Source organism: Thalia democratica, chromosome 5, assembly GCF_965202585.1.
Source record: "Thalia democratica chromosome 5, ktThaDemo2.hap1.1, whole genome shotgun sequence".
Lineage (NCBI taxonomy): Eukaryota > Metazoa > Chordata > Thaliacea > Salpida > Salpidae > Thalia > Thalia democratica.
The window spans coordinates 47,046,228-47,063,644 of record NC_139169.1 but is presented as its reverse complement, the minus strand read 5'-3'; the positions used below and the strand labels follow the sequence as shown (position 1 = coordinate 47,063,644).

The following is a 17,417-nucleotide window of genomic DNA, read 5'->3' as shown; positions in this document are numbered from 1 at the left end:
ATTTTTTTTTCCTCTTTTTTTATAGAATTAAAAGGTTTTGTTTAATTTTCTCAAAAGGATGCTTTTTAGTTAAGAAATTTTTTAAGAAGCATTAGGTGCGTCATATTTTTTTAATGATTACAATTTTTAATGATTGTTAACAAACATAACACCTAGGAGTACTAAAAGTGCTACAGAGTAGATTACATACTTTTAAAACTATCTCCTAGCAGTGCTAAACTAATTATAAGTGCATAACAACACTAATTAAGAATTATCGTTTTAACCTAACGAAATAAAGCAAAGTTACATTTTTACTTTAAAAAAAAAATACTTAACTGCAATTTTAAAGAAACGTACCAAGCTAACTGCCTAGACTGTTTTAAAATAAAAGATGCTTAGCTATATTAGTCAAGCAATTTATTTATTAGTGTATGACTCGATGACCGAGAGGTCTTGTAGTACATCTTTCGTTTTTTATTCAATCAGCTTTAATATTTATTTAAAATCGTTATAAAAAATAATTTATTATTGTATCATTTTATTAATCTTGACCTAATTTTGAATTACGTTATAATGTTAATAAACACCATTTAGACTTAGTTAGGTACTTTAGCATAAAAATTGTATTAATGAATAAAAATTAATAACTTAATAAAAGTAAGTTCAAAGACTTACTGATTGTAAATTTTAGTTATATTTAGTATCTTAATATTAATAGAAGAGAACAATTTTTAAGCAACTTAAAAGCATATGAATTTGATAAATAAAAAGTTTCTTAATTACTTTTGTGCAAAGATCTTCAGAAAAAACAGGAAACATTATATTTACAGTTTAATTCTCGTTTGCGGAAAGTTTAACTAAAATCTAAAATTGCAGCTTTAACTTTTTACTGAAAAGTTAATTAAGTTTGTACTTTAAATTTATTGATTGTTTAGTTATAATATGTAGTAGAATAAAAAATTCAAAACTTATTCTAAGTCATTTAAAAACATAAACTTCGTACAATTTTTTTTTTGTTGAATTACAAAAAGTTTATCGCGAGGTTATATACGTTGGTAGTCCATGTCTAAAAAAATGTTTGCAATCGCAACAGGAAGAGTTTAAATGTAAAAACTGATCATTAGTAGGAAAATCTAAAGGATGATCACAATACTTAGAGATTTTTAATAGCAAGAAACTATGTTAAAGAACTCATTATCAGACCTAAGGGAAAGAAACAACCACAATGAACTTTTTTTTTTACTTTGATAGTTTTTTTACTTGTTTTTATATTTTATAGCCCGATATTTTTTTTATAATGTTGTCGTTTTTGGTTTACTATCATTTCTAACTCGCTATCATTTCTAAACCGACGACTTCTAACCCGATTATTTCTAACCCGATCACTTCTAACCCGATCACTTCTAACTCGATCATTTCTAACCCGATGACTTCTAACCCGATTATTTCTAACCCGATCATTTATAACCCGATCACTTCTAGCCTGGTCGTTTCTAACCAATTTACATATTTTTTGTTTTTTAATTTAGATTTCTTACAAAAACAAACTAGTCTTAATAAAAGTATTAAAATAATAAAACAACTTTAAATTTTTAGTTACTATAAAACATAATGATTTTAGTGTGTTACGTAAAAATATTTTTAGTATAAATATCAATTTTAGTTTATTTTCATTACTTCATTTTTTGATTTTTCATCCTACACATAATTTCAACTTATTTTCATTATTTCATATTTTTGTTTTTTCAACCTACTTTAACAGACGTTTTTCGTTAACCATATACAATTAACTAAATCATTTACTTTACAATATTTTACACTCTTCTTTGTAGGATTTAAAAGTAAGCAATTATAACTATATTTTAGTTGGATCTTATTGTATTTCACGTGATTATAATAATTTTAACATAAGCAAATTTTGAAAAGTAAACTTCTACAGTTGTAATATTCAGGTACAAAAACTTTTATAATACGGTCTAAAAATACATTGTAAGTCTGACGTAAATGTTTTTTTATTGCTGACTAATGTATTAATGTTTTATAGAAGGTGGTTAGTTTTAAGTTTCATCTTAATGATTTATACAAATTGTTCTACAACTTGCATATGCCTTTTAAGATAATGGAATTAAAACAAACATTAGGATAAATTAAACACTTTTGTTATAGTAAGTGCGAAAACTATGATTTTTAGATATAACCGAGCAATTAAAAAAGTTATGTCATATAACAAACCGCCAAAGTATGTTACGTCGATTGACCGTCTTGATTTGACATAATTAATAAACTTCTCCTTAGTCCTAGAGCAAAACAAGTCACTTAAAATTAAACAGACATGTTTGTTTGTATAACAAGTAAATTCGTTTAGGTAATTAAATCTCGCCTAGGTAATCTTCTTCAAAACTTTCACTTAAATTTATATATTATACGAAATGTTTTAATTACGACTTAAATTAGTACTTTAGTTGACAAGTATTTCTTTAAAATTTACGTTATTACAAAGAGTTGAAAAAACGTAAGTAAAAATAAAACAGGAACTAAAAAAAAAACATTTTGAAATAGAATAATAAATTAATTATAGTTAAATTAAGATAACTAGGAGCAGAAGCTTATAAAAACTCCATCAAGTTTTTTGATTCCTTTAACCAACTATTTTTCAGACGATTATTACACGCAACATATTTACTTTTTATTCATTACAGTAAAGCCAGCTTGAAGTCTATTGACTTTATTCCTGGTGTTTTTTTTAGCACCTCTAAATTTCTATAAATGTCTAGAGTTTTAACTTCATTAGAAATTTAAACATATATAATAGGTTTCACAATACAAACAACTTTATTGTTTTTTTATAAGTTTTTAAGTTATAATAACTTATATTTATAACTCATATTTAATGATCGGTAAATAATATAAAGTTTTTGTGTTTTTGAAAGCCTGTGAAATAATAAATTTTAAGGGAATGCATGCAGTCATAATTATTGTTCAGTTTAAATGTGGAATTAGCTTTCAAGCTAAACTAATCTTTGCAAAAAAACTGAACAACTTTGATTTAAGTTTACTTGATTAAGATAAGATACTTTATATTAGAAACTATCAGTAGTTTACTAAATTTTTAACTTATAAACATTGATTTAATACGTAGGATTTTGTGCATTCCATAGTTTGATTTTATTAGCAGCGCTTTCCTCTGTAAACAATAAACCATTTTTCAATGTTTTCGATAGATAATTATTTGACCTGTATTCTTAATGTGCTCTGGACTTTAGATTTTAAATGTAGTGGTTAGTCAATGCACTTAAAATTTTAATTTCTGTTTTACAACTGTCTGTTCCTTAATTCCAATGATGTTTATTTTAATTGTATAGATTATGCTTTGGCAAAGCTACAAAAACAATTGATAAAAAAAACAATGAAATACCAAACAGTTGCACAAATGGGCAGAACCTAACTCTAAAAGTCAGGATGCGTATACCCGGTTGATGTTTGAACTAGAAAAAAATTTATTCATGGATTTTTGTAGTTTGTTTGAATTCTGACACTCTGGTATGTTCTAAATGAATTTAATTAAAGTAACCCTGAACTTTATTTTAATGTAAAAGTGCGTAATTCAGACTATTTTGCTGATTGTTGCAGTAAAATCATTGAAACAATTTACTAAATCGTCTCAATATGTATTGCTGAATTTTGCAGAGAAGGTTTTTGTTGAAAAGAAAATGGAAGTTAATTCTAAATTGAAAGTTTGTGCAGCTGTGTTAGGTTTTGTTGAAACTCACTGATTGTTGAAAGAGTTGACTTTAAAGTTGCTTATTATAAAGTTAAAACCAAATTTGTTAAAAACTTTCTACTTCAAATCATAAACAAGTTAATTTGTATTATACTAAATTTTTAATTTTTTTAACTGTTAATCTATAAAAATTAGATAAAACTGTAGTTTTTGATTTTAAAGTATATAAATTTTCGTCTTTCCGTTATGTGTCATTCAGCTTAAGTGGTCCAGATTATTTTGATGCCAGGAAGTAGGACAACAAACTTCCAATAGCAATAAACATTAAAAATTAAATTTTAATTAAAGCTATCTGAACATTAATTTTCATTTTAAACAAAAAAAAACTAAATTTCAATAAAAACAACTAAAAGTTGTTACTATTATTTGTGATCGGGTTAGAAATGATAGGCTACCGTCAATTTTACAGTGTATTGCCTTTCTATGAGCACAAAAACTTTTGTTAACTTAACACGATATAAAATCAACGCTCAAAAGTTTTTGTAAATGAATTTAGTGAATAGAAAAACGTTTTGGTATTCGAATCACACACAAACTATTCACTCTATCTATTTCGTGGTATAAAACAATGCGTTAAATGTATTTTATAACATAACAAGTTAGCAAATTTAAAATATATCTAAGAAGAAAAAAAAAACTATTGAAAGAAAACTAAAACACAGTTTACTATTTTACTAAAAATAACTTGCAATGAAAAAAAAAATACTCAAGTGATAGCATAAATTTATGATTAACACAACAACTTAGGTCTAATTAGGAGTTGTTTTAAATTCTATATTCCTGTAAATATAAACCAAAATTATAGATTTTACTATAACATGATAAACCACCTTAGCAAACAGCAAATTAAACACACTAAAATTGTTTACTACAGTAATCTATTTATACGAGTGAAATAAAAACAAAACCAAGAAAGTTTCAATTTTTATTTTAACAGTGATTTAGTTAAATATTCATCTATCTAACTTTTTTAAAGCGGTTATATCAAAGACTTTGTAAAATTAGTAAAAAAAATACTACTTGATATTTTAGTAATAGTAAATTTAATTTAAATTTAAAAATAATTGGTTTAACCGAGACTGGATCAATGTCATCATAATCCAGTTAACATCCTAAGTACTTAGTAGGTACTATCCCTGGGTGTAGCGGTATAATCTTAAAACATATGAAAACAATACCCTCATTGTAGTCTATCTTTACTTTAACCATTCAATTGTTCTTGGTGTAAAAGTCTATCAAATCGACCTAGTACCTTACAAAATGATTGCGTTTTTCTTATTCGTTAGGCATACCAGCCCAAAATTTACTATCCTGATGTGCTAGAGATATATATGTTCATGTCTATCACGGATTTGTGAAGTAAATTTATTTGAAAAACCTTTGTTGAATGTTTATTTAGTTTAGCTACATTTTCAAAGTACTACTTGAAATTAAGTAGTAAAAAATCATATTTAAATTTATACATAAAGCTAATCTTTAAAAAAAATAGATCATTTAACCATAACTTTTATTTTAAATTTTTTTACATTTTCTACTGCTGTCCTAGACAAGACATTAGACTGCATTCTGGTGTATGACTCGATAACCGAAAGGTTTTTTTGTACACCAGGTTTTTTAACCAAAAGTTTTGAATGGCTTTTTTTCGTCTTTCAATAAACTTACTATCGTATCTTTTGTAATAAATACATATAACAGCTTTATAAGTACTTTAAGTACATTGAAGTAATTAGTATTAATTTAAAGAAATAAGTATTACTAATAAGTATACAACAGAAGTGGTTTTACGGCTGCAAGCGGGCCATTACTCTTTTTATTATTATTACATACAAGTTGTTTAATTTACTTAAAATCTATTGTTTATGTTATTTATATTTTTTATTTACTAAAGTCGTGGGGTTAGACTTGATAACCGACAGGCTTTTTGTTCACCAAGTTTAAAACCAAACTTTTTGAGCGTTTTTCATCGTTCAATAAACAATATAAGTAAACATTCTGGTTGTATTGTAGCAGACCCAGCCTGGTTAGAGTTTTTACCTTTAGGGGTAATAGCTTTGCTTCTTTTTTTTATCAAATTTTTAGTTAAAAAAAAACACTTGTAAAGAAAAAACAATTTTATTGTTACTTAAAAAAGCAGTTATATGATTTCATTTTATCTTAAATGGTATTCACTAACATTCAAGTAGTGGAGGTTTTGGGAGTAGCTTAGAGGTCTTTTATCACTTACGTTTAAAAAATTCTAAAATTCCAGAATGTTTGCTTGAAAAAAATTTTTACATATAACTAATTTGGGTGTCGAGTTTAGTTTTTATGCTAAAACTTACAAACAGGCGGTAAAAATAAGTTAATCTATAGGTCTAATCTTGGCAAGCATCTTTGTTTAGTGAGCTATTTTTGAAATGTAAAGCATCTCTTGTGGATCTTCGATACGTCGATGAAAATTTTTAATATTTAAATATAAGCAAAAAGTATCCTAAATAATCTTCACAAAAACCTTTAGTTTACGAAAAAAGAAGAACTCGATAATTTATCAAAATTTATGAATTTTCGTTTAAAGCGATCAGTCAACAATGAACTTCTTCTTAAAAATTCATTGATAGATAAAGTCAGAGGCATTATATTTCTGCAGACATCTTTGTTTCAGCCAAGCAAAAGTTTTAATAAGTTTGATTAAGCATTTCTCCATTTCAACTTTGTTTTCTTTGCCATCTTAAAGGCGAGTTGTTTTTTTACAAACTTTCAAGGTAACTTAGCATCGAAATTAATATCAAAAAGGGTTAAGAATAAGACTTTTGGAGCTTTTATGGTGTTTCAAAGCTAAAAAGTATAGAATAAACATTGTAATTTGAAAACAAAGTAACTTTTATAACTACATGTTTGATAAAAGGTAAATATAAAAGTTTTCTCAGAAACTATAATTCATAAAATCTTCGAAAAATCAGATAGTTAAAGTTTTCAAAAAGCTTACCGTTTATAAAAATTGTGACTACTCGTTTAAAATTTAAAAAGTTATAAAATAAAACTTATACGACATTTTTAGTAGTTTAAATAATCTTGGTTTTAGTTTGACAAAATTGGTAGATATAAACAGTTGAAACCATTTTACAGCTTTTATGCATTAACCATCATCACAGGTTGATGTATAACTTTAAAGTTTCAACAGAAAACCAACAATTAAGTTTTATTTAATATATTTTGCCTTATATTGGTTGCTTAATCTAAGGCTAAAAAATATTAAATCAGCTTCGTCTTAAAAAAACTGAAAAATAATTAAAAAAGTTAGTGTGTCTCAAACAGTTGTAAAAGGTGTTGAGAAAATTTATGTAAACTAAAGTTACAAAACTCCAGCTGAATTTTAAACACGGTTAATATAAAGTGAAGACTCTGAGATTTCAAACAATAATTTTTAATCTATGTTTTCAAAAATTGTGTCTTTTTTATTTTGTAATTTAAACTGTCTTTAAGTAGTCGCCAAGGTTAAAATGCCTAGGTCCAGCGCTTCAATAAAAAAACATAAATAACAACTTAAAATTATTAAAATTGTCTTTTTCATCTTACTAGAACTTATGTGCTCACCGCGTGAACTACTTCTCTAGTCTTTGCAACATCATAATAACTTATGAGAGATTTTTGTATAGAACTTTTGCGAGCAGACTACTTACTCTTTGAAAAATCAAAAAGTATTTTAGTTGTTGTTAAACTATCAAAAATATAATTACGTCAGTATAAATAGGTTTTATAACTTATTTTAGTTTAATACATTAGCACAAAACTTAGGTTATTAGACAATCTGTTTATTTAAACTTTTTAATATATAGTTTAGACAGTTTCACTTATGTAAAATGAGTATAAAGAAACTTAGAATTTAGTTAAATTATTGAAAAAATTATTTTAGTAAAACCTGTTTGAATAGTTTTTTATTTTAATTAAATAGCTATTTTATTAGAATCTAGTTTATAGGGCTCTTAATTTTTATTAAATCGAAAAATAAGCATTCATTACTTCTTTAACTGTATTTGGCGGTATAGAACTGATCATTTAATAAATATATTTAACACATAACTGTAAATACTAAAATAATATAAAACAAAACAACTAGTTTTAAAAATAAGTAGTCTTATAATTATTTTAGTAAATAAACATTATCATACAAAATTATTAGGAAAAAAGGTTTAAAGAGGAAACATTTTAACGTTTTAGATGAAAAAGCTTATCTATTACATGTGACGCATTTCTTTTTCTTATTACTAGATTAGCAAAATATATTCAACTAGTTAGTAAAAGCTTAATAAATTCAGTAAATTACAACATCAGTTATTTGCGAATATTAAAACAAACATTATTTTTTTAACATAATGATATGGATAACAAGACAAAACTTACTGTTTTAGCTTTGTTTCAATTTTAACAATTTTTTTATATATAAATTAGGTCTATAACTTTAGTTTGCCTTTTAGTAATTTAAGTTATCTTAATTCACAAAGACACATAAAATCATTAAAAAGTAGTGTATACATAATAGAACAAATTTAACAATTTTCTTAAAACATAAAACCGACGCTACTTTAACTCCATCCATATATTAAAAAAAAATTACTGAAGTATGCAAACATATACAGCAGTCTGCACAAAAAAACCTGTTATAAATGTACGTGTACAACAGATCTTAATTTAATTCTAAAAGTTATTTTTTCTAGTCATTTTATAGTCTTAGTAGTGAAAGCAGATAAATTAATTTTCTAGAGTGCAAAACTTAGTTTTATATGTTGCAAAGCTTTTGAAAGCTACTGATTTAGTAATCAAGAATGTTTTATTTATTTATTTCAATACTAAAAAGACAATAATTTTCTTAACACCAATAATATTAATTAATTTAAAACTAATTGATAATGTTTCAAACAATTATTATTAATGCTTTGTAGTTCACTAAGAACTAAACATCTTCAAAGAAATTTTTATTGTTATATCATTTTTAGTAATAATTGAAAAAAAATATTTCCACTATTTAAAAACCACATACGTACTTTTTTAAAAGATTTTTGGAAATAATTAGGACTAATTAAAGTCAAAATCTTAAAAGTAAGTATTTTAGAGAAAATCAATAAATTTGTTATCGTATAAATAACCTAGTACATTGCTTAATTACTAAATATTGAACATAAAATTTACTTATATCTAAAAAAAATTGTACATCTTAAAAACTCCAATTTCTCTGATTTTTAAATTTCAATATAACGAAAAACAGCAAAACGAAAAAAAAAACAATACATTTATATATTCAAAACTTGTACATTTTTTAACTAAAATTGTTTAGGTGAAAGTAAGAAACCTTATAAACATTGTAAATAATTTTCAAAATTATTTCTAAACATACTAAAATAAACAAATACTACATCTTAGTTTCAAAAGTACAACATAACTTTTTATTTAAATTTTAGACGAATCATATGAAAATCAGTATATCATAAAACAGTTTAAAATATAATAATACGAAACTAATGTTTATAAACCTAAAAATAATTAAGTAAAACGTTTAAAAATTCTAGCAATAGCCTTTAAAAAAAAGTAAATACTTAAATGAGTGAAATTTAGATTTGTGTTCTTTTGTTTAAAGCCAAATAATGTATTCACATTAATCTAAAATCGCAAATGAGACTTATTCTTGTGCATGAACCTGTAGAACATTTATGTATAGATTTTATATGAATACTAACAGTGTAAAATTTTAAACAATTCATTTCTATGTTGGTACCACAGAAACCTATAGAGTACATTAACTAAGAAAATATAACTTAATCAATTAAAAACATTATTAACATTCTACTTATGATGTGTACATAGCTTTTATCGAATGGGTTCTGTTAACTGAAAGATGAATCTAAACAAAAAAACTAAACTGGTTTAGAATAAGTATATGGAAATAAATTTAAAAAATAAAACAATAATAGTAGTTTTAATAGAAAGTGATATCTAAAACTAGAAAAAAAAACATTTAGATTATCAACTACTTAAATTTAATGTAGAAAATCGATCTTAAATATTTTATTAAAATTAAAAGTTTTCTTAAATGCTGTAGAATAATTTATGTGTTAGTATACACTAAATAGAATATTATTGAGATAACTTAGTTACATTGAACTTATAGTATTTTACATTTTTATTAGATCGATTATTTTTCGCTTTAAAAACTTAATTTTTTAATAAATACAAAATAACTTTAGGCTATAATTTACAAAACCATTTTAGCAAACCAATAACAATGAACTAAGATAATAAAAAATAATAAAACAAATGATTTAAGGTGTAAAAAAATTGAGAAGACAATTTAATTTTATTGTCAGTTAGGTTTAACTAAAATAAAACTTACTGATCAAGAAGTTGCCAGAATTTGTAGAAAACAGCTTGGTCCATATGTCTTTTGTGGGGATTTATTTGCATAACATGAACGTTCCACTTTGACACATTTTTATCTAACATCTGATCACTGTATTTGATATGGAAAGCCTGAACTGTTGGTAAAAAAATAGGTGTGAGACAATATAAAAACATTATAAAATTCTAATTAATTTAGTTTTTACTAATTTATAAACTTTACATGTTAATAGGAGACTAAATTCAGTAAGAATAAGTGAAAAGTGAAAACATCTTTTTTATAACGCACAAAGCAACTATTGGTGTATATAATATCTTAGTATTCAGCAAACAAATATATTGGTAATTTAACTATAACTGTTTAATTGTTAAGTTACACATCAAAGATTTTTTAAACCATGCTTACGGTAAACATTTAAAGCATAGAAACTTCATAACATGTTTAGACAAAAACTTATAATAATAAAGTTTCTTGTATATTTTTAGAAAAATAACTTATTTTTAAACACATTTAAGTAACAAAGCTAACTTTTTGAGAAAATTTCCACAGGACTACCATTATTAAACCAAGGCCATCCTTTAAACTGCCAAGTTGGTCCAAGTACAAAAACACCAACAACACGATTCCAATCATCTAATGTTTGCAACCTGTTTTGGAGTTTTTTTAAATAGATCGTTGTTTTTATTGATAATTTTTTTTATAAATTCCAGCTTTAGTGTTTGAATTTTTTAACTTAAATATATACGATTGCATAACTTTCAATTTCATGCAGATAATTTTTTTGTTTAACTTATTTGGTTCACTGACCGCCAAAGCTTTAATATTTTTTCTGAAAAATTATTACAAACTTGTTAATATTTTCGACAACTTTATAAGGAATAGTAAGATCGCCTCTTTTTCTATGAATAAAAACTTCGGCTTCACGTTTTCCTCCTTCAGCCTTCTTCTGCCTGGTCGTCACGAACTAAAAAAAAGTATTTAACAAATTACTAACACTCTGATTAACAAAATAACTTAAGTTTTTGTTGTAAATCATAAATTAATAGTAATTTATAACTTACACCACGAAAACTCATAATTTTGCTTTCTTACTAATTTTACAAACTTTCAGATTCTGTAGCAGATCTTGCACGTTGTAGAGAGTGATGAGGGATTGTAGTGATGCTGGAATAACAATGATGGGTGTTCTGCTCACCCTCTTCTGCGGTTGTCCCTTCTGTTTGTCCTGCTGCTTTTTCTTGGATGGATTAGATGGTTGGGTCTTCTTTGCTCCTTCCTATCCGTCAGTTTGTATAGTGAGAAAATATTATGTTTTAGCTAAAATATCAGCTTAAATAAATAAATTTAACAAAACATAGGAAGGTTTTATTTAAAGAGTCAACTGAAAATTTTTTAAGTGCGTACAAACAACTAACCATCACAGCCTTTAAGCTGTTACCATGATAGGTAGCCTGCGTTTGCAGTGAGAAACCAAGATGATTTTCTTCTTTGGACTGTCCGAACCTCTCCTGGTCGTACCTACTGTAACCAGCATTGTTGTAGCTAGTAGGCTGCCTCTTCATCGGTGCTGCTAGCCCGTTTAATTTCAATTGATTTTGAGGTTGTTTTGCCTTACCACCTTCAAAGTTTGTAAATTTTAAATGTTTTAAATAGGTAACTGAAAAATTGCTTTGGATGTCTACTATATGAAGCAAACTAATACCTTTAATTAATAATACTCAGCGTATAAAAGATTTAGCTTTAAAAAAAAATCATCTTGATGAACAAGAAAAATAACTACAAAAAGACCTGTTTTAAATGAAAGTAAGTTTTTAAATTAAACTTTATTATACCTACATTAATTACATAAAGAAAAAAAATAAATATATATAAAAACCTTCACTTTTAGTCTTTAAAGATTGAAGTATTTGAAATATGTTGGAAAAGTCCTTCACATTAGACCTGAGTACTGTTTCTCTGGTGCGGAAAACTCTTTCTTTGTGAAGTAAGTCATTAATCTCTCCTTCATTATCACCTCCATCTTCAAGTGCTGTTTTAGGAAAACTTATCAACATTAGAGTTTCTTAATTATTAAAAAACACTTTAATTGTTTTTATCTTAATTATAATCTAATCGAATATAATTTAAATTAGACAACATTTCTTTTTTACATAAGGTGCCAACCATGTATTTCAAAAACTGATCTAATTAACTACAGTAATCTACCTCTTGAGTTAAGCCCAAAAAAGCGTAATAAACAGGAAGTGCGTACCTAAAAAGTAATAATCTAAATAAATAGAAAATTTTGTATTGATCAAACTTTTTTTTTGTTTAAAAGTGCGAAACAGGAATACTATTTAATTTTTATTTCAACTAACTGACACTTTAAAGCAATAACAAAATTAAATTTAACTTTTCACATACCAGGGATCATTGTTAGTTGGTTAGTAAGAAATGAAAAGTAAAAAATACTATTTTACTAAAATGTATTTCATCCTTAACTTTTTAAAAAATATTTTGTCAAATTTCATATGAAGCCAATCAGTAATGTTTAACATTTTTAGAAAAATTATTTTTAAATTAAGAAAATAAAAATACTTTTTAGGAGAGCCACTCGTTTTATATAATTTTTTTTTTCTAAACTTTAATTCTAAATCTCAAAACTTTATAAGATGTTTTTGTTGAAAACATGAGGTATCTAGATAAAAAACTAGATATATTTTTAGTGAATTTATAAATTTTAAAGAGCATTGATAAAGAAAAATTGCAGCCTACAAGCTTAAGTTAGAAATATTTTAGAAAAATGACCATAATTTAAAAGCTAGTCAGTTTTATATTCTATAAAACCGTCGTTTTTGGTTTTTAAATTAAGCTAAAGTGTAAAACCAATGTTAATTTATGTAAAAAATGTGCTTACACTCCAGCCCTTAAGTTTAAAATAAAACATATTCAGTTAGTTTTAAATTGTATACTATAAATACTTGTTAAGTTATATCAAGATAATTTTAAGTAAAATTCTGAAAACGATACAATAATTACAATAAAAGATAAGTACATAAATTAGTGTCTTTAAAGTATTATCCAAATCAAAAGCTTTTACAAACAAATTATATCAACCGTTTTCAATATTGTAGTCTTCTAAGTTTGAAATATGATTTTTCTTTTTGTGTGCCATCATTTTAGCTCTCAACGCTTTAATTCGGCCTTCACCCATTGCTGCTGTCAAAGACGAATTTCCGGAGTCAGCAATGTTCTGCTTATTTTCATCTTTTTCACCATCAAGAAGCTCGTCCAACCGCTGTGTTTTGGTATTTAAACTTTTATCAAAACACGCTTTTAGATATTTAGGTACCAAAAGGTCACTAAAAACCAAAGAAAAACAATAGTATTCAGGAAATTTAACAATTTTGTGTTAAAACATTTGTGTTTATTACAACATGCTAAACTACATATCATAATAAACTAAGATTATGAACATTTGTTGAATTTTAAAATGATAGTTCTACTAGGTCTATTACTGATTTTTATGACCAAATCGCAGTCTGATAAAATAAAAAATATTTCAAAAAAAATGAAAGCTTCACTAAACTAGTGAATTTATAAGCAAATTTAGCAAAGAAAATTTTAAACATTATTAGTTTTATTAAGAAAAACTATGGTAATATAATTAACTCACACTGTTAGGTTTGGTAACCCCTTCTTCTAGTTTGATTTTTTTAGGTTTTGTCTCATCTTTATTTTGCGCTACTAGAGGAGCAGATCTTTTTACTTTAAATGTAGAAAGAGTCTTGCTTTTATCTATTTGTGGCGTTGTATCTACAAAATATTAAAACCCAGTGTTAACAGATAAAAATTTTTTTAATTTATACTTTAAAAATATATGAAAGAATTTTGTCATGTTTCTAGCTTTTGATGCTTTGTTAACTTTTTTAATCATGTTCATAGTTTTCGTCAATATTTAACCTGATTAATAATTAATATTTTTTTTAATTATGATGAACATTTTACAAAAACACAAAGTCAAACAATTTTAAAAAATTTCAAAGTATTTGAACTTACACTATTGTTTTACACATACAATTTAGAGTTAATATTTATAAGAAAATAAGTATGAAACCTACACATTAAAAATTTATAATTTTATTTAAAAAACTTTACTCTACTCTACAGAAAAGATAAAAGGTTGAATCTATTATATTTTAAATAAAATTTAAATTAAAAAAAAAACATAATTAAACTAATGCCAGAAAAAACAGTATGTAGGTAGATTAGATATAAAAAAGAAATAACTCTTTTTATGTATTATAGTAGGACTTTTAGGATTATAACTCGAAATTATTACTTACCTATATCGCCTTTCAAATATCGCAAAAGCTTGTTTCTATCAGGTCTAGTTATGATTCCATAATTTGCTACTGCTGCACTTTTAACATAGTCTGCATGCTTTTCATTTTCATTTTTAAGGAAATATAAAATATCTCCTAATTTGTAGTATTCTTTGTCTTTTTCTTTTGTTTCACTTCTAAAATCATATACAACTATATATAACAAAAACTTTCAAGGCTATAGGAGAGTTTGTCTTGTTTTTTGAAAGTTAATATTTGTTTAAAGATTTTTTAGATTTTAGCTATCAGGAAATTTAAACAGCTAATAAACCTTTAAGTAGCTTTATAATATAAGTGATTCAAATCAGTGAAATTAATATTTTCTCAGGGCTGCCAAATTTTTTTTAAAGCCTATTTCTAGTTTAAAGCTGTGTTTAAGGTTAAAAACTGTGCTAAGTAGTATAACAACTTTAAAAAAATACTGTAAAGCTTCTTCAAATGTGTTTTTATAAAAATAATTTTTGATAACAATAATTTTTTTATCTATATGGTAGATTTTTTGTATCAAATCAAAATTTTTCTACTTATTATGTAAGAATTGTTTAAAATTCCAGGTTTTTTTTTTTTAATTTCTCAAACTCCAGGTTTTTCAGCCTAAATTGTCAAATTCCAGGTTTTTCCAAGTTTCTGGTTTCCAAGTTTTTGGGCAACCCTGCTTTATAACTTTTGAAATATAAACATTTTTGTAAAAAATCTAATAAAAAAATATAATTTTAAAATTCAAGGCTAATTTTTTCAGAAAATTAAAAAAATCACTGAAAATCTATTTCATCCTTCATTTTTGAACCTATTGACCTCAAATTTTTAAGAAATATTTCTCTCGCTACAAGTAACCTATTGAAAAGATTTTTTTTAATTAAAAGATTAAAATTTTATGACCAAAAAAAATGCACTCAACATTTTAAAATGTTCTTCAATATGATTTCTATTGTTAAGTACTAAACTGAGAAAATTTAAGAAAGATTGCTTAAAAACTGTGAAGAAGATAGATTTTTAATAAAATAGTCTTTTTCTATTTATTTTTAACTTTGCCCTTCCACAAGGATCCTGTTAAAACCTTCAATTTTGTCCCCTTGTAACTCAAAATCTAACTTTCATTATAAGAAAAGGTAAAAAGCAGCTATTAGCTAAGTTGAGATGTTTAAAATAAGATAAAAATGTAAAAAAGTGCTCCATATATCCTTAGTTGTAGAAGTGTGTCTAAACTATTTGAAACTTTTATTTTCAACTTAACTAAGAATCCTAATAACACCACTACAAAAGCTTGAAGCTATTGAAAAATGTGTTAAAAACTATAATAATTTTTAAATAAATACTTTTTTTAACACCCAAATTTTTTTACAGTTTTTTTAATATAACTTATATTTTAAAACTAAAAACAAATGTTTCAAGAAATCTTAAGAGGAACTTTAAATAAAACTGGTTTAAAAATTGTAGTATAAAATAGAATTAAATAAGTCTTTTTTTGTTTTATAAAATTAGACTAAAAAACTTTCTGCTATATATATTTGTATAAGAAACTTTTTCGAAATTTACTATATACAGTGTGGGCAAATGTTTATGGCAAATTTTCTCCAGGTTTTAAAAAGTACAAATTTTGGTGTCTATTTTAAGTTTAAAGCTAAGTTTAGAGTAAAAAAATGTGTTAAAGAGTATAAAAAAACAAAAATATACTGTAAAGCTACTTCAAACGTGTTTTTTAATAAAACATTTTTGATGATGACATTTTTTTTAAATCTATATGATACACCTTTTTTGTGTCAAATTGAAATTTTACTATTTAACGTGTAAAAATTGTTTAAAATTCCAGGTTTTTTCAGGTTTTTTTTTCAAAATTTCTCAAGGTTTTTTAGCTTAAGTTATCAAACTCCAGGTTTTTCCAGTATTCCAGATTTTTTGGCAACCCTGTATATACTTCTAAAGTTTTTTTGGTTCAGTGAAGCATTTTATTTTACCCGTACTATGTTTTTTTTTTAAATCATAAAATACCCGTTATTAACTTTTGTTTAAAAAATACTATACACTAACTGACTTTATTTTTACTTAATAATTAAACAAATTGCAAGCTAACTCATTTTTAGTTAAAAAAATGTTATAGAAAAATATATACTCAACAAAAATATTGCCAAAAGTCTAAAAAGCCTAAGCCTGAAATTTTTATGCCCTGAGACAAGCTCAGGTTTAACATAAGGTTTGTTCACATCAATTTGATCATCAGACCACTGAGACAGGCAATGTCATTATTAAGATTCATCAGTCAGTCACAACCAAAAAACCTGCAGTTATCAATACTAAAAAAGTTTATCATATTTTCATATTAATCAACCATTTGTGGTATTGATAAGTGATGTTGTCTTTTGCCGTGCAAAGTTTAATACATTATCTACTAGGCAAGACAGCTAGTACCGTTGTATTCATAAGCAACAAGCACACCAGCTATCTTACCTAATGGACAATGTATGATCAAACCTTATGTTAAACTTGAGAAAAATATATTATGATATAATCTTATATATAATAAAAATACATAATTATTGCATGTAATTAAATTTAGCTTACCCCCATCTCATATAGTTTGTATCACATGTCTTTGAAAAAGACAAATCACCAAAGTGAATTTCATCTCCTTCCTCCTCAATGCTTTCTACTCTATTACTCTTAACAAATTCCCTTAGTTTAGATAGAGCATCAGCCATTATTTAAACAAAGTTTATATCTAGAAAAACAGTACTATTTAAAGTATATTAGAATGTATTTAAATGAAGCAAACTAAATATTTTGCACAACAATCTAACTACAGATATAAAAAAATGTATAATGCAGATTTATACAAGAAAGTTGTAGTACAGATTTTATGACAAAGATTTGGTATCAATTAGTACAGGTTGGCTTAAGCTGGAAAACCCCAAACTTTAAAATA

General features: G+C 25.1%; 1 protein-coding gene across 1 annotated transcript; it reads right to left on the bottom strand.

The window, feature by feature from the left end:
* Positions 1-9,285: 9,285 nt before the first annotated feature.
* Positions 9,286-17,206, bottom strand: LOC145835751 (parafibromin-like). Its single transcript, XM_082943461.1, has 11 exons — positions 17,057-17,206; positions 14,459-14,634; positions 13,789-13,928; positions 13,230-13,410; positions 12,010-12,162; positions 11,549-11,751; positions 11,239-11,409; positions 10,982-11,097; positions 10,662-10,780; positions 10,128-10,269; positions 9,286-9,434 (listed from the first exon to the last, which is right to left on the bottom strand). The coding sequence occupies exons 1-11, from the start codon at positions 17,191-17,193 to the stop codon at positions 9,398-9,400; spliced, it is 1,575 nt and encodes a 524-aa protein (XP_082799587.1). The 5' UTR covers positions 17,194-17,206; the 3' UTR covers positions 9,286-9,397.
* Positions 17,207-17,417: the final 211 nt, after the last annotated feature.

Excerpts from the sequence above, each read along its gene's own strand:
- LOC145835751 (XM_082943461.1), bottom strand. The coding sequence starts at position 17,193 with ATGGCTGATGCTCTATCTAAACTAAGGGAATTTGTTAAGAGTAATAGA. Across the intron at positions 14,635-17,056 it reads ACAAACTATATGAGATGGGG|AAGTGAAACAAAAGAAAAAG; the intron begins GTAAGCTAAATT and ends ATATGATTTTAG. Across the intron at positions 12,163-13,229 it reads AGACTACAATATTGAAAACG|CACTTGAAGATGGAGGTGAT; the intron begins GTTGATATAATT and ends TTCCTAAAACAG.